At 37.7% G+C, this 21,196-nt stretch overlaps 1 protein-coding gene across 1 annotated transcript; it reads right to left on the bottom strand.

Annotated features, from left to right (window-relative positions):
- Positions 1-90: 90 nt before the first annotated feature.
- On the bottom strand, positions 91-18,134 carry LOC140230181 (scavenger receptor cysteine-rich domain superfamily protein-like). The gene is made up of 10 exons (XM_072310394.1): positions 18,131-18,134; positions 16,733-17,053; positions 7,222-7,563; positions 4,910-5,221; positions 3,904-4,227; positions 3,048-3,377; positions 1,898-2,028; positions 1,482-1,740; positions 644-652; positions 91-425 (listed from the first exon to the last, which is right to left on the bottom strand). The coding sequence occupies exons 1-10, from the start codon at positions 18,132-18,134 to the stop codon at positions 91-93; spliced, it is 2,367 nt and encodes a 788-aa protein (XP_072166495.1).
- Between the last annotated feature and the right edge of the window lie 3,062 nt (positions 18,135-21,196).

The raw sequence follows: 21,196 nt of genomic DNA, 5'->3' as shown, positions 1-21,196 counted from the left end.
CTGCGTGTTGATTTCAATTTGAAATGCAACAACGTCCAAGGTTGCACTGAAATATTATTTATGTGTAGCTATTTTGCGTGTTTCACATTATCATACGCAAACGGGTTCTGCCGCCTCGGCGGCTGCCGAATCCGGAGACACAGACTCGTATGTTGGTGGAGCCTCCTTAGACTTTGGCGACGGCTCAACGTAAGCTGGCGGAGAAGAGGACGCTTCTGTTGACGCAACTTCTACTCGTGCCGAATTCGTTGACTGCACGTAAGTTGCGCTAGTGGACACTGCGCCATTGGCAGTTGTTGCGGAGCCCGTGTTCTGATGACCTCGCCAGCAGCAGTAAATTATCAGACTCAGCGGTATCACGACCGCCATACTGATCAGTATGATCTCCCACGCACCTAGACCGGACCCGTATGAATCTGGAGAGTCTATTTTAAAGAATTATACACAGACAATACACTTGTGTGTTAATTCTCAGCATCATGTGGTTACAAATTCTGAGAAACGTTCGAGAAAAGTCTTCACTGGCTTCTGTGAGATGATTCAGCCTCTTCCATTGTTTTGATGACTATGCAAGCATTGTACAGACAAATTGAAACAAGGAAAACTGAATGATGTATATATATAGCAGGCCTGACAATATAACAGTATAGACCTAGTATGTTTTGAGCTTTCCACACGCAGGAAAATACTCATTCAGTGTATTGGCTGTTCTGGGTCTATTTAGTGCAGATATCATGCAGATATATATATATGTATATATGTATATATATATATATATATATATATATATATATATATATATATATATATATAATTTATAATTCATGTATTTATAATTTATATGTTTAATTTATATTTTAATTTATTCAAAGCTTGACCGAATGATCGGTCCGTGTCTGTTCGTCGGGGATATATTCCGTGGAGACTACGTCTGGCTTCACGGATCCCCTTGTCTGCGGAGGAGAGTGATAACGTCAATAAAAATAAAATACTCCAACAGACAGACGGATCTTTCTGTCTAATATAAAGCGTGCTCAGTTTAAGACAGGGTGATTGTCGGACAGTAGAGGACAGAACGAAGTAAACTGTATGACTGAGCGGTGAGATACTGAATGAGTATTCTCCTTGCACACTAAAACGTGTAGTTTTAAGCTCTTCACCTACATGTGTGTTTTCTTCTCTTCCTTGTGAGGTGCCCACATACTAGGTTCTACAAGCACAGTCTTTTGAGTGGGTACCTCCTTTTTCATAGAATGTGTATAAATAATTATGTTTGCATGAATAATACATAATTAATGACTACAGATATGAACATGTTATTCCTTGTTTCCCGAAAAAAAAAATCGCCTCGAGATAACAAATATCAAAGTAATAGTCACCAGCAAGTCATAACATTATTCTAATATCGCGCAGTTTATGGAATTTCACGATAAGCATGGTTTTCTTGTTTTTAAGATGGAGTATTATATGACTTCTCTTACCCGAATTGAAGGATAAGTGGGGCAGCTCGCCCACACACGTGATGATAGTGAGCTCATCATCCCTACTGCAGTAGGGCGCCCTCTTCCACGCCGCATGGCCACACTCGAAGAGCTTGTCGATGTTGTCATCCTGGTATGTAGCGCAGTGCGAGATATCGAACCAAACCTGGGGAGATGGCCATTCAACGTCATCCATCTCGTAGCTGTACAGAATTCGCGAACTTTCCGTGTCAGAGTGGCCCAGTTCCTTGCACAATATCTGACATACAGAGGAAGTGGAGAAAGAGAGAAAAACAAAACAAGCATTTAAAGCGAAAGAGTCACATAAAACAAAAGAATTTTCAGAAGAAAGGCGAGCATTCATAATTCTGTTCATGCAAATTAACTGCGACTAGAATTGAAAAAAGGCGACTTACTTCCGTATCGCGGAAATACACGTCACACACAGCTCCCCACATACCGTCGTGGTATATCTGTACGATGCCGTACCGCTTGTTGACTCTCCCGGTCTCAGTCAGTAACCTGACAGGATGGTTCGCGACACTCTCTGCGTGACAGAAAATACAGAATGATAAACAATTCAGGAGAGTCAGACAGAAACATCATATTTTGCTGTAGGTTTTTTTTGTTTTTGTTTTTTTTTTTTCATTTTCCTCTCAAAGACAAACCTTCCAAGAAATTATTCTTTTATTCTCCTTTAATTTTCGAGCTACGTTAACACATCAACTTCGACCAGAGTACTGGAGTGAAAGTAAACGAGGCATCATGCCCTTATTATTTTTATTGCCTCGAACTTGGAAGTTCATATCAAGGATGGATAAATATAAAGTTTAGGATTGTTTGTTATAGGAATACACAAAAGGGAATGCGCAAAGACGTTCTCCATTCATTTCATTTAATGTCATGAAGAAGTTATTGAAGCCATGAATTATTAATAATTCGTCATGGTGACGATGATCAGTTCTTTAGTTTTGCTGAAAGAGGTACGGATTATCGTTACTTTGGTATCATCGATGTAAGTAATGTCCATGTACACACACAAACTTTGTATTATTACAGTACCACTCTGATCACACAAAAAAGTGTTTCGTATCATATCTACGGATTACATCATGTCAGGCAGAGACAGAATGAGGCAAAGACACCGTAATACTTAATCGATTTCTCATTTAGGGACGGTGTCCGTTTGGAGAGGTGGTTCTTGTTACTTTTATGCTTCATATATCGAGGAATGCCTTTTGCAACAATGTTTCGATTTTCATTCCTTTTCTTTTTTTTTTCTTTCTCCCTCATTTCTATGTCTTTATTCCCACTTATATTCGTTATAATTATAATTTTACCTTTTCTCAATAACGTTCATAATGCTGTTCTGTTCTGTATGGCAATTCATGACACATGTACTGTAATTATGTCACAGATTTAAACGTGGAATGATATTGTTGAATTTGTAGAAACTATAGATATAGTGAGTATTATATTTGTATGCATTGCTAAAAATATTGTATATGATGCTATACAGAGAATAAGTAAATCAAATCAAATCAAATGAAGTGTAAACACGGTTACCATATGGGTAGCAGATGATGGCAACTTCATCTTCGTGTGTTCTTGAACTTTGTCCATCTACTACATCTATTTCATGACAGTCGTTAATCCGAAGTTCATCACCAATGCAACCTAAATTTTCGATCAAGATTGGCAGAGTCCCGCGCGGGAATGACTCTCGGTCAAAGGTGTAGTCGGAATTGTATCCTGCGTAACCCATTTGCCGACAGATCACATTGCGGGTGCTGTAGGTTACGTAGCCATCTGTTATCACTCCCCAACGTCCGGCCAAGAAGACTTCCACACGCCCCTGCTCGGAGTACTTGCTGCCGGCGAATCTTATGTCATAGTCTGAGTGCCAAAGAAATACCGGTGAAAGAATCATACTAAGATCTCGACAGACAGTGACAGAACACAACAAGAGCAATACATAGATAAAGAATGTAACTTTTCTATTGACACCACGAACGTAGTCACGATATGGAAGGAGAGTAAGACGAGACAATGAGAATGAGCGATAGCGGGAATGAGAACAAAGGGAAAATCTCGTTAGATGCACACAACTATAAACACAATATGTAAAACGAAGGAAATTCACAAAAGAACGAATGTCTTATGCTAGAGTCACACACGGCCGAATTTCGTACCGGGTCCATAAGAATTAAATCTCTACGGTGCGAACCGGGTCGATACGGTTTTAATTCCTTGGACCCGGTTCGAAATCCGGCCGTATGTGACTGAAGCATAGTTAATTTACCCTCCATTCCGGGACTAATCCGGCTCATATTCACCCTCATCAAATCCGTTTTTTCACCCGGCCGTGTGTGACTTTAGCATTAGGCAGTGAATAACAGATACCGCAATTCGCAGAATTTACCTTTTGGAGGTCCACATGTGACCTGGGCAATCTGATTACTGTCACACTTAGTGATGCTCCGGGTCGTGAAGGGGCAGTCGCTTAGCTGTGTTTCCGTTCCATCGCACTGGTAGTCCCTGAAGAAAATCTTTCCCGACACCGAGCCAAGAGATACCAACTTGGTGCTGTTGCCATGTGCATATCCTGACTGGCGACAGATCACGGCTGCCTCCTTTTCTCCCCAGTCCTGGTCGCAGATCAAACCGGAAATAGTGTCTTCTCGATATCTTACGATCCCGTCTCGAGAGCTTGATCCACTAAATAATTCAACCACAGTGGACGGCACTGCATGTTGCAAATTTGGTGCATGAAAGAATATATACGATTGGAAAAAAAAATGTAGCCTACAAATTAAACAGAAAGTGAGGGTCATGAGTGCGATGGTAAGAGATTTCGCACGAGGAGAAGCTGAACTGAATGACATCTTTCACTGAATGCAGTGCAACACCTAGAACGGTGAACAAAACTGCAAATCGACAAGTTTTATGAAATGATTAGCAGTCATTGGGGGAAAATGCATGGTTGGTGAAGTAATCGTGTGCTGTAAAGACAATAATGGCAATCTGGCGACCCTGCTAGCTGTTAACTTACATGCAGCAGTTACATCAAGCACCGATCTGCAAGTTATTCCCCTCTCCTGCATGATCTCAATATATTCTTAGATAATGTTGGCTTGACATATCCATTTCTGATGACACCCTGATGGCCACCGAGCCACTGGTAATAATGTACCCTCGACCCTTGTTAATACGCTGATGCCTTGCAGGATCTACTCTGACCATATATATATATATATATATATATATATATATATATATATATATAGCCATCGGGAACTTTCATAGTTGTCTTTGAAGGAATTAACGAAAGTTTGATTGTCTTTTGAAATAAGATAATCAGATGGAAATTTGTCACATTTCAATCGACTTTCATAGAATGAGTAGAGCGCCGTGTACCATTAACTTACCGTTACACACTACGCCTGCCATCTGAGCAGACTCGGCATTACAGTTCTCATTGTTGGCCCATCCACTTGACGGACAGTCGAAAAGACTAGCCTCACTTCCGTTACATTGCAAACCATCTAGTAACACAGCTGGTCTACCGACACTAGGCACAGCCTTTATCGAGCGAGCTCCAAGTGGATGTCCCAACTGTCTACAGAATACGTGCGCGTCTCCGATGCTCCACTCGTGTGTGCAGATCGTCCCCCACGTACTTCCATAGAACACCTCCACTCGACCCTCATCCGGGTACCCTCCGTCCACCATACGAACGGCTATATGTATCATACATGGAGCATGATATAAGACCATTACGATAAAATGAAAGAGGATGTGTATGAAGAAACTGACTGGAACATAATATAATACCATTACGATAAAATATGGAAGAGGTTGTGTATAGAGAAACTGACTTGTAGATTAAAAATAAAAGACAGCGGCAGTGAAGAAGACTGGCACAGACTCTCTATTCTTCTAGGCTCTCTCCAAAGCTTCTACTATCAAACCTGAAACTATTGAATTTAAAACGCAAGAGTGGAACTAATGAACACAAGAGACCCGGGGGTCACGCGCTCACCTGAGTATCGCAATTTCACCTTCCATGCATTCTTGCACACTCTTACCGGAGAACATTGGAAACTTAGGTCTGCATATGGATCCCCCCCCCTCAACTCCAGGGTGGGGGGGGGGGGGGGGAGGAGGAGGCAGCCCTGGATCTGCAATGAACAAACTTGGAACTAAAGTCATCAATGTACAAACTCATGGTATTAACTTTGCTTTATCATTTCTGGTTCTGGGGTAGAAGATTTTAAATATTCCTTAATGTGTGTGTGTGTGGGGGGGGGGGGTGGTGGTGGACCCCCTAGGGGTCCCCAAGAGGGACATGGTGCCCATTTGAAGGAATTGAGATTCTATCCCCCTAGGGATGCTACCTGCTAAGTTTGGTCAAAATTCATCATGAGGTTTTCAAGAAGAAGATGAACATGTACAATTTAGGCTCCATTACAACTGTAGGACTTCTCCCCATCCCCACTCCTGGGTCCCAAGGGGGGGGGGGGGGCATCCCTGATTCCGCCAACCTCATGACCAAACTTGAAACTACATTATCAATGTACTAATTCACAATATCATCTAAGCTCTATCACTTCTGGTTCTAGAGAAGAATTTCTTAATTTTAGGGGGTTTGGGCCCCCTGGGGGCCCCAGGTGGGCCATGGTGCCCATTTGAACAAATTGAGATCCTATCCCCCTAGGGATGCTACCTACCAAGTTTGGTGAAAATCAGACATGGCGATCTCAAAGTGAAGATGAAAATGTACAATTTAGGCCCCATTTGGACCCTTCCCCACCCTTCCCTGGGTTCCAAGGGGGGCACCCCTGATTCCCCCATGAACAAACTTGAAACTACAGTCATCAATGTACTTACTCATAGTATCAACTAAGCCCTATCACTTCTGGTTCTAGAGAAGAAGAAGATTTTTAAAGATTCCTTAATTTTAGGGTGTTTGGGCCCCCTGGGGCCCCCAGGTGGGCCATGGTGCCCATTTAAAGAAATTGAGATCCTATCGCCCTAAGGATGCTACCTGCCAAGTATGGGGAAAATTGGTCATGGGGTTCTCAAGAAGACGATAAAAATGTAAAAAGTTTACGCACGACGGACGACGCACGACGGACGCCGGGCGAAGAGCGATCGCAATAGCTCACTTGAGCCTTCGGCTCAGGAGAGCTAAAAATGCATGTATGAAATCATTGTGCAGTATGCATACACTAATTAATCATCATCTCTGCGACTTGTTTTTTTTTTCTTCTTATTCTATAATTTTTAACTATTCCCTGTTAAAGTTCAAGGAGGCATAAAAATCTATGGTTCTATAGTTCACATAAAAGGCTTCTGTTTCAATGTACTCCTTTGTTTTTAATATACCAAATTTTTTATACTTTCGTAAGATTGCACAATTTCGACAAACCTTTTAATTGAATTTACTAAAATTCCAGGTCACTTTTAAGGACTAAAGTATAGCATTTCACTCTTATATTATTGACTTATTGACTTCTAATTTTTTCCCTGATTTTGTTAGGAATTAAATTAATTAACCCGGTAGGACCTTTCATCAATTCTTTCATAAATGTAAGGTAGAGGAATATGTGGTCAAATGCAGTGATGTCAATTCAGTAATTACATGAGGATGATTTCTTCGTTTCAAAACTGTAGAAGAACTTGGTGGACTACTGGGGTTGGCTTATCAATCCGGAACAGAAAACGGCGTGGCTCTCACCTTTGGTCTTGCATATCACCCCGGCGTCTTCCGCGTGCGAACAGTCGTTAACACCCCACTCTTTCGTGACGCTGCAGTGCCTCAGGAGAGTTTTTTCCTCCGAACAATACACCCCGTCGAGAACAATCGGGCCCGATCCTCGTCCAAAGCGGGGCTCCCCGGGAGAGGACGCTGAGTTAACTACGGCTTCCAAAGCATCAGGGTAACCAAGCTCACGGCACACGACCCGTGCATCGGCAATACCCCAGTTGTCATCACACACAGTTCCCCATTCACCAGATTCAGTGAGAACTTCAACTCGTCCCTCTGCAGGTGTCGAGCCGTTGACTAGTCGAAGGCTTCCTAGAAAGCAAAGTATTTAGGCCTATATGGACAAGCTGAATCCATTTGGAATTTGTTGCGTGAAATAAAGATAGCATCCGCGATCAGAAACAATTAGACTTTAACATCACTATCACGGAAGAGTTCTTGACATGGATGAAGCATCAATAATTACACGATTAACAGCTTACAACATTAATTCAACAACAGCAACGAAAATGATAATCATCATAGAATATAACCTACTTAGATCTTTTAATTCACGTTTGATAATCGCATGCAGGATAATAAGAGGCATTTTTTCTCTCTTCTCCCTTGGTCGCATCAATGCTTTTCAAAGATTATCCAGTATTCTACTTTCCTACTTCATGATGATTAGGGTCTCATTTACCAAGGATAAATAATCTCTCACAGTCTCACAGTATCAACTTGCCACAAACTTAATAAATCACACTATGGTTACAGAAGGTTCATTTGAACATACAAGGTTGTAGAGTTATGCACTCAGTCATAACTCATAACATCGCTCAGCCACTCTTTCCTCATCTTTCCTATGCCCGGACAATTATGTACTTTTGCTAAGGTGCGCCCGAAGAATCTAAAATCCTTCTTCTCCTTAAAGGACAGGTTCACCTTCATAGACATGTGAGTTGAGTGAATGCAGCAATATTAGCAGAACACATCAGTGAGAGTTTGAGGAAAATCGGACAATCCGTTCAAAATTTATGAATTTTTGAAATTTTTGCTCAGTCACAACTGGATGAGAAGACTATAGCTTGTGATGTCACATCGTCGGCGTTTTCACGAACTGACGCTATTTCGATTTTGGTCAAAATTTTCAAAATCGAGATATAGGTACCAAATGAAAGTGCTTTCAAAACTCTACCAAATCCCAAAATTTCAGATCACAAAATTAATTATTCTTAATTTTATCAAAGAAAGAAAAAAACGACGGTACTCGAAATATCGAGAAATTGAGAAAAAGGAGTTTCACGAACCGACGCACGAAAGATACGCCGGTTCGTGAAACCCGAATTGCTACGGTGAAGAGCAATGCGGGTTTTACGAACCGTCGCAGTTCCATTACTTTGAGCTTTGTTCAACTTACTGGCCTAGAATTAGGTTTTGGCCCTAATCCAGATCTCAGAGTGAGAACCAAACCTTCTGAAAGATGAATTACGGCCTAAGCCAGCCCACTGTCCACGAGTGAAGTGAATGGTAAGCTATAATCCTATTAAAATCATGCTCAAAATAACAGTTTCAGTTGGACTACCATAACCATTAATTGCGGTAGTGTGTAGTCCCATGTATTCAATCGCGCGATGCTTATGAAGCCTAGTCTGTAAACGCCATCCAATTTCAAATTAGATCCCAAATCATATTATTTATTGTTTCTTTTCAACTAATGTTGTTACTTCTGAGACTACTGAGTACTGTAGTCGTAACGTCTGTGTGCAAGACATGCAGATTGCAAGATTTCAAAGTCTCGAAGACACTAAAAGCCTTGACTTTTGAGTTGAAAATGAAATCATGAGATTGACAAAGTAGGCGTACTAAACAAAAAAAAAAAATAAAAAGTCTAACAGTAAAACTCAAAGGAAGAGTAAAGAATAAAGTTAGACATGTTAGACTTTTACTTTCAAGTCTAACTATTAAGTCTAAGTTAAGACTTGTAATACCAGTTACTAAAACTAAGATCAGCTGAAGTCTAAGACCAAGTCAAATTAACACAGTTCAGAGCCATACCGGTAGTCTAGCTCTAGATCTACATCTAGACTAGTGGTAATAGTAGGTAGAGTCCACCCATTTTTTCCCCCAATCTTTACTGGTCCATTCCTGAAAAAGTTACTGGTCAGTGTCCAACAGTGATTTTTCCTGGTCAGGGACCGTCGGACCAGTGCCAGTGTGCAGCGTTGGTGTAGATGTCATCTATGACAGTATGTGGTCTAGTGATACTACCTAAACACTACGAGTACTCTACAGGTTAGGTGGCTTTCCTGTACAGTGCAGTGTTAAAGTATACTTGTGAATTCAGCCCTAGTACCGTACTGTGTGTAGTGTATGTCTAACGTTAGTTCGAGTGGAGTACCTAAGCACAGCGGTGGGGCTTTTTTCCCCTAAAACTTGTGAATGTGGCCCAACCAAATGGCGTTTATGTATTTACGCTTGATTGATAGTGATACAGTGGCGCTGTCGATTTCCACAGCAGCCAAACATAATCTTTTGTCCTTTCTTCTTTCCTTTTTTCCCTTTGTTCTTTCACTCTTTTTATTCTTGGAATCGAAGGACTTCCTAAGAAATGTCCCTCGACTGATTTAACCAGGACTCTTGAGTCCTGGTAAACCTAACCTTACCGAGTAACCGTTAACGTTTGTTAGGCCTAACATAACAGTAACACTGACTTAGCCCTGTATTGACTTTGTCTTTGGCCGACTTACTGAGATGGCGAGTCTCACTCTTTAACGTTAGTCTAAACGTAGTCGCTAGATCTGTCAGTGTCAGTGTCACCGGTTATTGTATATGGTGCCATCTCTAACTTACTTTAACAAGTTGATGTTAGTTATCTATGTCAACTTACTGATTTAGTAATAGTGGTACTGTCATCCTGTTGGACATCGCCGAAATATCATCCGTGACGTGTTAATTTCGTGTCACAAAGACAAAAGTTGCCAAGATCTAATAGTATTAGATGTCTAGATTTAGATGTAGTCTAGATCTAAGTAATATGAAATCTGTGTAACTTAAAAGTGAAAGGTCTAGACTTCACTAAGTCTATAATTAGACCAGACATTCATGAGGCAAAGGCCTATTTAGTAGATCTATTCTTATTCTATTTTAATGTCAATTCCTGCTAACTCGCCACGTGTTATTCCTAAGGCCAAGGACTTCCGGGTTAGTGATTTTTTTTTTTTTTTTTTTGGATAAATACCAAACAGCAGACGTGTTTCATTTGCATTCTTGCACAGACTTCATGAAAATATGTGCAGTATCAAAGAAATATGATGCACATGACAATGCCACTGTTTTATAGGTGAATGGTTAATACCTTTAAAAGCTGATTGATAATGTAGAGTCTAGGTCTAATTAAGATGATACAGTCTCTGATAAGAAACAGGTTGATTGTCGTAGACTGTTTCCCAAATGCAGGTAGTAATATTCAGCTACTTCAATGCAATGCCTTGTTTACAAGTACATGTAGATTTATATTCATGTGAATGATAATTCAATTTCTACATGAGACTTACTAAGTGCTAGACATAAGATCTTGCATCATTAAAATGTGTAAATGACGAGACAATTTGAATATGGATCAAAGACGAACAGCAGTATACTTTGACATTCTTTGATCCTGCATAGGCCTACCGTTTTGTTTTATGTTTAATATAAATAGAGCAAAATAATTTCAACTTCAGTTTTGTTGGCTGATTTTTTTCTTTAAGTTGTATCTTGTACCATGATGTTTGATTTTAATCAAAAGTTCTTAATTTCTTTCTTTTCTTTCAGATGACTGGTGCCATGTAGTAGCGAAGAACTGGACTGTCTCAGAAAAGAAAAGAAAAAGTACAGGGTCGTGTACATCATCAACGGATGTGAATACAATGGTAATTAGAGTCTAGGTCTAATCAAGATGTTAAAGTCTCTGATAATAAAGAAGTTTGATTGTCGTAGACTGTTTCCCAAATGCAGTTAGTAATATTCAGCTTTTTCAAAGCAATGCCTTATTTACAAGGACATGTAGATTTATTCATGTGAATGATAATTTAATTTCTACATGAGACTTACTAAGTGCTAGACATAAGATCTTGCATCATTAAAATATGTAAAAGGCGAGACAATTTGAATATGCATCAAAGACGAACAGCAGTATTTTTTGACATTCTTTGATCCTGTATACCATTTTGTTTTATGTTTAATATAAATAGAGCAAAATGATTTCAACTACAGCTCAGTTGGCTGATTTCTTTTTCTCAAAATGAAAGTTGTATCTTGTATCATGATGTTTGATTTTAATCGAAAGTTCTTAATTTCTGTCTTTTCTTTCACATGACTGATGCCATGCAGTAGCGAAGAGCTGGACTGTTTCAGAGAAGAAAAAAAGTACAGCATCGTGCTTATCATCAAGGAATGTGAATACAATGGCTTAGGAAAGAAGACAATCTACAGATAGGATAGAAGGGAGAACTTGGGATGAAGGGCGACAACATAAGGACGGTATATCTACATTAAAATGTGATTGTAAAGTGGAAACATGAAAGAAGATTCTAAGATTGAAGGTGAAAACATGCATTCCATTCTGTGATGTCGTAATTACAATTTTGCTACACTTTAATAACACTACTGAGAGACATTTATATCAAGGCAAGCTTCATGTGGATATGGAATGTTAGATTTTCTTTAAGTGTTCATTGGTATGTATTTCATGATAATAAATCTTGAAGGTTTTGTGTGGTAATCATAACCTTGTGATACATCTTGATAAATTTCTAAGTGCGCATTGGCAATATTCAGATGATGCTGTAATCAGATGAAGTTAGATGGTTGAATAATCATTGCATAGTTGTAATAGTTATCGACTGAGGATTAACATGCCCTTCACTGATTTATTTTTCGTAAACGGTGATAATTGCGAGAGTCAATCTAAATTGTCGGGGGCATAACCAAATGTGTCACACTGTCAAAATGTGTATATCAGAAACTTTTCGCTCGCTGTACGAATTTTCACAGAAAACAGATTTATGAGAGTCACAAATGGTAGCTTAGACCCATTAACAAAAAGTTCCAGCTTCATCTTCAACCATGTTCATGATACATGTTCATCTACATTTTGCAAACATTCTGAATGTTGATTGAGACATGTTATACATGTATGTATTTTTATGAAATTAATGCAACAAATAATCAAATATGCATCTCTGCTAGATGATAATATTAATCCAGTTAATGACATGCCAAACTCACCTCAAACTGTAATTCATTCTATTCTCCTTTATTCTTTTATTTATTATTTTGTTGTCTTCAACCCACTTTGAATGTGTTACGTATGATTCTTATAAACATGGGAAATGCACTCCATATAACTGATAGGACTTATAACAAATTGACATAATCATTCAACCATCACTAGACAGTTCTGTTATGAGATGTTCTTTATTTAACTAAAATTGTAAATTATGATACGTGTATGCTCCCATGCAAACTCACAACAAAATACAGAAATATGATTTCTTTTAATAATAATTCATTATGTCTCTAAATGTACAATTAAAGAAAGTGATTACAAAAAGGATGTCAAACATTGTATATTAAAATAATAGATTATTCATTTGTCTCCATCCGTAGTAACACATGCAACTGCAGTGTGCAGTTTGTGGGCTGCTGTGAAAAAAAAAAAAAAAAAAAAAAGCACAGGCAGCCCAAGCGGGATTCGAACCCACGACCTCCGGATTACTAGACCAGCGCCATAACCACTAGACCACCGGGATGCCCTAGCACTACCTTTAGACATGAATGATTAAATATAGAAGGGCTTGGGGGCGCTTCGAAGTTAACTGCTCTTATTAAATATGCACATGTCATTTGCAACTCGACTAAAGATGATTAAACGCACTGAAATTCTTACTTTAAATAATATTCATAATCTGTTTTTTTTTTTCTTTAATAGCTTGGGATGTACACTTCATACACTGTATCGGTCTACATTTCGCCTACAATATGGAATTCTTTACTTCGAGACGTTTGTTTTTTACAAAAGAAAATTAAGAGTCCTTTAAAGGTGCTGTAAAACAGTGGCGTGTTTTTTTTTTTTTTTTTTTTTGGGGGGGGGGGAGGGGAGTCAAATTAGCCTTGGCCCCTCTCCACCGTCCTTTCCCCCCCCCCCCCCCCCTTTGGCTGCATTTTTTTTTTTTAGTCATCACATGAAAATTCGTCTGCATCCACCCCGTAGTTTTGCCGATGACCTTTCTTTTTAATTATCTTAACCACACACAATTTTGGCCGAATTTCCCCACCCCTCTTGTGAATTTGCTAGCACATGTGTTTATAGTACTGGTGGATTAAGGATTCGGAGGGGGGGGGGGTCGGCCAAAATTTCTCTTTTCTCATATGTAACAAGCCTACGGGGCGAAAGGCTGATATTATGGGCTTTCTACACACATTTTTAGATGCTAATTATTGGTTAATATGAGCACGATCATTTATGTTGTGATTAATTTGTTTCCTTTTCATATATGTATAACTATTAGAGACTTAATTGGCTTGGCACTCCTTACATCGACCTATTTTAGACACCCATTTCCTTCTCTCTCTCTTGCTTTTTCTCTACTGTCCTGTGAATAGTGTAACTACATGTACATGCAGTACCTCTTCTCTTTTGTATGATATACATCAAGTTTCCATCTGAGCATAATGTGTGTTGCAGCACTCACAAGCTTCATGCATATGCAGCAACATCTTTTTATGTTCATATACATAATTATGCTTGATATATTAATTTGAGAATGTTATTCTTTCTTTTGTATATGTTCCGTCCGCACTCTATAGATGTAAATGTAAATTGTAAGATTTGGTGCGCGTGTTCGAACTGTGTTTCTCTTTTTGTGAACACACAAGAACTGATGTAATAATGAACTTGAATTACGCATATTCTTTAATATTGATTCCATCTCCATTTGCCATTAGATATTTATTGATTTATGGAGCTCTTCCACAATTGTTATCCTTCCCATTGTCATTACTCATCTCTGAATAATTCAAATTTGATACTTTATTGAGAACCTATGTTTCTTCGATTACATAATGTACCTCTTCAATATATTGCTGCAAAAGGCATAATAAAACATGACCATTGTTATATATTTAAAATGAAGCTTGAAATTCTGATAATTTTGATATTTATGTATTTTTAGGAGTTTATCAGTTTCGAAGAGTGCATGCAGGATGAGTTTTATGTTTTTATATGATCAAGTGCAGCTATCAAAGAATCTGTTGAGCAGGAAAGAGAAAGATGGAAAATGAGGAATTATGAGTGAATTCGCATGCAAGCCAAATGACAATAATGACACCGATAAAAATTGTGACAAAGTAAAAGTCACAAATAATGTGGAATAATAAGAAATAAAGAAATCAATAGATTATTTCAGAGAAAGAAATAGCAGAGTGCATGAGTATGAAAGATGAGTAAATGCAAGTAATCATTACTGACTGGCACATCTTTTTCCCCTATATTTAGCGGTATCCTTCATCTTAGAACAAACATTCATAATTATTATGAAAGAAGTGAACTGAATTTGAATTAAAAATTATGTGAAAAATAAAGAAAGTAAGTTAAAAAAGTAAAAAAAATAAAACAGTAAAAAGTATAAAAAAAAATGAAACACAGTATACCGAGTACATATTAATTACCAAATGATAAATGTCCACATGCAAAAGTGTTGAATAATATATCCACACAAAAAAGGAGGGGGGAGGGCAAAGAAATCTTTGGAGCGATCAACGACAGCTCTAATAACAATGCTAAATGAAGATGAAAACAAGGACAACACGCTTTTTAGAACAATTAAGAGAAACTGGCTTATATTATCATCTTAATTATCACCTAATGTAGTATAATCATCACAATAATCATTACATGACAATTAATTTCAATTAATAAGGTTATTGTTGATAAGCAGGTATAGCCCTAATAGTATTTGTATGTAAACACATACGAAAATGAAATAGCGACGGTTCGTAAATACACGCGTATTGCACGTTACCTATTGTGCAGGCCCTACAGCGCGGGTCTCACGAACCGGCGTAATACAACTTACGTCGGTTCGTGAGACCCGCGCTTAAGTACATAACCTATGGTGCGCGCAAGAAACGATGGATTTACGAACCGACGCAGTGAGTTTGAAGACAGAAATATCGTAATTCTTTTGAATTCACACTAAAATTACACTATGGATAGGAAGAACAACTTCCACTCTCATCACCCTGTCAAAATTTTCACACACAAGACAGGAAAAGTCATTGAAAACGTTGTCTAAAACTTGTGAGATCTTTAAACGCGATTTTCTCAGAATTGCATTTTCGCTCAAAAACGAAATAGCGTCGGTTCGTGGTAACACCGACGACATGTGTACAACGATATGAAGAAAGTATAAAGAAAATTCAACATATTTTCACTTTTCTCGCATAACAAAAGAACACTCGACTTCTCTCTTTCAGAAGGCAAGGGGAATAATATTACCCTTAACATACATCAGTAACAAGTCGAAGAAATGTGCACTTTATTCGAAAAAAAAATAAAGTTTTGTGAAATTCTCTTTTTATTTTCCTTATATCGTTGTACGCATGTGACATCATGCACTGTAGTAGTCTACTCATCCAGCAGTGATTGTGCAGATACTTAAAAATTCATAACTTTTGAACGGATTGTCGGATTTTCCTCAAACTTTCACTGATGTGTTCTACTAATATTGTTGCATTCACTCAATCCACATAGGCTATGAAGGTGGACTTGTCCTTTAATTTCCTTGCTAAATGAGATGTAGCTAAAGAACGGGATCAACTGAATAGCCTTGAGTGGTCAAGGTTTCATCAAGAATAACTATACTGGCTTTCGAGAAAATTGAAAAAATACATACATTTATATTCCACAAGAGAATCTCGAAGAGCGATATACAAGGTACACTCAGTATCTTATTCTGTCAAATCGTACAATCTCTGCCGATATAACAATCACTTAGGTATCCTGGACTATGTTATTCCTTTTACTCTCAAGTACATCTGTCTTAGAGGGAATGGATGAACCTGAATTATCATATTTTAACCTATTGTCTTTCACTGGAATAGTCGAATATCAGCTCACGTCACGTTATGAAGTCAGTTATCACATTGCAGAATGGCATTATTTCGGCCTTGTATAGGTTACCTTTTTAGAGACAAGATTTCCTTAATCATCATTTTGTATACATTATAACAGATGTTTCATCTGCTGTCAATTTCAGTCATAATTCTGTTTTATTTGTAGGTATAGTTTACAGTGTTGGTATGATAACATGGCAATAGCCAAATTGAGATAATACCTCTGTAACTAAACAAGAAAAGTGCAACGAAGGAAGAGAGTGAACACTTAATTCATCTTAGACCCATTTTATCTTGTAATTCCGTACGGGCGACGACGTACGAACAAGTGTACCGCACTTACCTACTGATGTGCACGTAACGCCTGCAGTTTTGGATTCGGGGCAACTCTTGACACCTAAACGGGCATGCTGACAGGTCGATATGTTTGATTCAAGACCACTGCATTGCACTTTATCCAGGAGTACGGAGCTATTTCCTCGCCCAAATGGCGAAGCTACCAGAGCCAGGTCAGCCCCGACGTAGCCGAGTTGTTTGCAGACGACCTCGGCATCCTCGGGTCCCCAAAGGTTGTCACATATCGCGCCCCAAGTATTGTCAAGGAAGACCTCAACACGACCCTCAGAGTCAACGCTGCCGTTGACGAGTCGAACTGACCAGGGAACTGCAATCGATGACAAACATTCAAAGTAAACATTCAGAGAAATCTAAACTTTGTATCATGTTACCGATTAACCGAATGCTTGAAATACTGCACATTATAAACTGGTTCATAAAGTTCCTGTTTGTAATCGATTTTATAGCTGATGAATAAAGGTTTCTGGTCAAAAAGAGAAAATAAAAATTATACTGTCGTGATTTTGCTGGCGACGGAATAACTATCATTACAAAGGTAACTAAAATCTGCCTTAAATTGTTATCACAGTGTGCATAGCTCGGGTCCCTAAATGAGAATGAAAATGGAATTATAAATTTGGTGAGTTTGATATGAATAGAATGATAAATCATTATTTTACAAAAAACACATATACACATTCTACGTCATTCGAAGTGTGCGTTCACAGGCGAGAAAATCACAGAGTAGAATTATATATTTATCTCAGTAACAACGAAATTTTGAGGCATAATTCCGCCAGCTGAATAAGTTTATTGACAATGAAACTCAAAATAAGGTAATTATCTGAAGCATTATAATCCATAAATGAAATAATCAACATCAATGAATCGAGACAGAATTGCTGTTTCCTGTACCACATGCATAATATTAGGCAGCGACAGAGTAGAATTTAGATGATAATATCTGAAAGTGAAAACCTCGCTAATTAGTTCACACTTCTTTGGCATGCTCTTTTCAGACGATACAAATATTTTTGTTCCCATAAAATATTTGATACTCTAATCACCACACTAAATTTAGAGATATCTGAAGTGATATCATAGTGGTTTGATTGTTTTAAAAAAAATCATTCATTAACATTCTAAGACAAGTTTTGTAAGAATTCATTAAAAATTAAGTCAAATATTAAACTCTATAACTCTAATTACTGTATTTGTGTTTAATATAATTGAACTTCACCAATACATTTGTGTTCACGGACAATCAGTTGTAGGAAAAAGATTGACTGAATCATTAGGTGTGGGGAAATTGTGGTTCAATTTAAACAGACTCAATATAATTTTCCTAAAACGAGCAGTGCGGTTGTGATTGCGAACTTTAGATTACTACTTATCTCCCTCTCACCCATGTATTGTTTTCTCAATTAAACACATTAAAAATTGATGTTATTCACATTTTTTTTTCAGACAGCCATCTTCATATACAAAATCACGTTCAATCAAATTTCTACGGCTTTCCATGACTTTTTAATTCCTAAATCCAATATTCATTCTCACCTGAATCATTATAACTGTGATTTAGGTCAACTCGCCGTTCACCCGATTATTATTTGAAAAACCCAAGAAGTGTTTTTGAAGAAATATTTAAAACCATCATTTGTTTAAATTGCGATGCTGATAGGTTTAGAATTAACTAATGTTCACAGTTTTCATAACTATTTCATTAATCGGGGTCACTGCACGTAAGTAGAACGATCTACTTCTGGTTCAAACAACTTGAACGGTTCAATTGTGTTCGGTGAACCAGGACTATCGTTGGTCAGCTATGACACATTAGATATCAGAGAAATCTCACATTTCATCTACTCATCATCTAATCACCTTTGGCATACAAGTGAATGCTGCTGTAGGAAGTAATATCAGATTTGACTTTATTCAAATGTCATTCACGAAAGCCAGCACCTAATTGTACTAGAGTTTGCATTTTAAAGCATTGTGCCATCCCACCACAAATCAATGAATCATCATTACAGGACAGATTTCATTTTGAAAAAAAAAAAAGAAATCTTGAAAAAGGATAGAATACTTCAATCAATTCTTTACGATAGCTTCAAATTAAAGTAACTATCAATCATTCAAATGCGATTTTATTTCCAATAACACATTTTCGTTTTGATACAAGTTTAAGTAGAGAGAGAGAAAAAAAAAGTTCAATGTACAAAATGTATTACAACAATGGTGCATTATTCAAAATAATTGTATTATTGGAAAAGAGAGGCCCATGTAAAACACAAGCTTGTAGAAATGTGAGCTACTGAATATAAATCATTATTGAACTTGCAATGCAGAAAAAAAATATAAAGGAAAGGAAACACACATGCAGGCACAAAACGCTCGCAGTGAGCAAAGACACAGGACAAACAACAAGAAACAGTGGGAAGGGGCAGATTAGAGGGATAAAGAAGGGGAGGTAAAAGAGGAAGCAAGGAAGGAAGGAAGGAAGGAAGGAAGGAAGGAAGGACGGAAGAAAAGATTACTTGAGAAGTAGCAGGCAATGGCAGGAGTCCTAAGCTGTAGCCCTGGCACGAACAAGATAACTGATTCAAAAAATAATACAAGTAAGATGAAAATTCAGTTGAAATGCTGTATCTAAAACCAACCAAAACTGCATTGCAGATGCAGGACTGTAAAAACTTTTCCATGAAGGAGCGACAAATAAAGAAACTGGTTTACCCTATTCATAGAGCCGATTATACAGTCGCATTGGAATACATCACATTGAGAAACATTGTTATATACTCGTGCAAAAGAACAGTCCAGTATTTAGGCCTACTTACTACATGTTTGTAAACGAGAAAGCATTGCAGCTCCCGCACTACATGATGGCCATGATTCCAAGAAATAATAGTCATAGAAGGTTTCACTGTATCTATGTACTTGTTTATCCGTCATGATTACATTGACTCACACTTATTTCGATCTAATTATCTAATGTATACATAAATCCGCACGAAGATGAGGTTTGTTTGTCCAGTGTGTATTTAGATTATATGGCGACTAATTGTGATGTCAGCAGGTATTATAGTGTACCAATCCCTCTGTAGATATTATATAAATGTATATATTATATAAACATATACATATATGTTCTTATCTTCTCGCATATATATATATATATATATATATATATATATATATATATATATATATTACATAGATGCACGGTTCCATATATGAGTGATATATGAATATACTACCCAAAGCCACCAAGCCACGTATAGAGACACGTGATGTATGCATGCACTTGCACATTATATTATGCACTAAATACTAGTACAATAAAAGACAAATTAGCTTCTTTCACAAACTACTGGAACTATAAATGTAGTAGCCCTACACACAACTCATAATGTGTTGACTATGTAGTTTCAAATGAAAGAATTGTATCTCTCTCTCTCTCTCTCTCTCTGTGTAATGATATAATATAATATAATATAATATAATATAATATAAAATGATATAATATGATATGATATGATATGATATGATATGATATAATGTAATGTAATGTAATATGATAAAATATGATATAATATGATATAATATAATATAATGTAATGTAATATGATATAATATGATATGATATAATATAATATAATATAATATAATATAATATAATATAATATAATAGAACATATGATACAATATACAAGGTAATACACACACAATGGTCTATCAATGCATTATGTACAAAGCCACAATGATATTTGCATACATTTACTGTATACCTTTCATTCACCAAACACACAGGGACCTACGTTGTACACACCTGAGATGCGCCGCGGTTCGGTTTGCTAGTTACGGTCACAACTCAAATCCCCACTATCAAAACCGTAATGGTGATGATTACCAAATATTGAATTTTCACTCGTCATACACACGAAATAAACGAAGGAGAAAGGAATTGTTATGTTCATTGCTTTGCTTAACAGAGCAAAGGTAGACCCTATGTACGGAAGTATAAAATCCATCCCATTACAACTCTCCCATGGGCCATGCCCTCATCTGGGACGGCAAGCATACAATACGACGAGGGAGGGGCACGGTACGTTGGGTATACACTGTACTATCTATACATGCTCGTACATTACGTGCAACTTACACGTTTCTGTTTTAGCGCTGCTGCCATCAGTGGAGAGGGAAATAATTCCACACACGAATATACACGTTAATAGACGATTAGTGACCATGCTCGACTCCTTGTATCCTTTGTGTTACAATTCTGATGGCAATCAGGCAAAGCACTGTAGTAATCGAGTCACTTACCGGAGGACAGCTATATGAGTGTGGTAGTAGTTAGTAGCGTTTTCTGTCTCATCTCTGACTCACGTCACACTAAATCCGTGCAGCGTGCGAACTCTATTACTCATAGAACTGTACCCGTCCCTCGTTGCAATGCCAGGATGCATGT

This window comes from Diadema setosum, chromosome 1, assembly GCF_964275005.1.
Source record: "Diadema setosum chromosome 1, eeDiaSeto1, whole genome shotgun sequence".
Taxonomy (NCBI): Eukaryota; Metazoa; Echinodermata; class Echinoidea; order Diadematoida; family Diadematidae; genus Diadema; species Diadema setosum.
The sequence above is the reverse complement of the archived record's forward strand: the minus strand, read 5'-3'. Positions and strand labels throughout refer to the sequence as shown.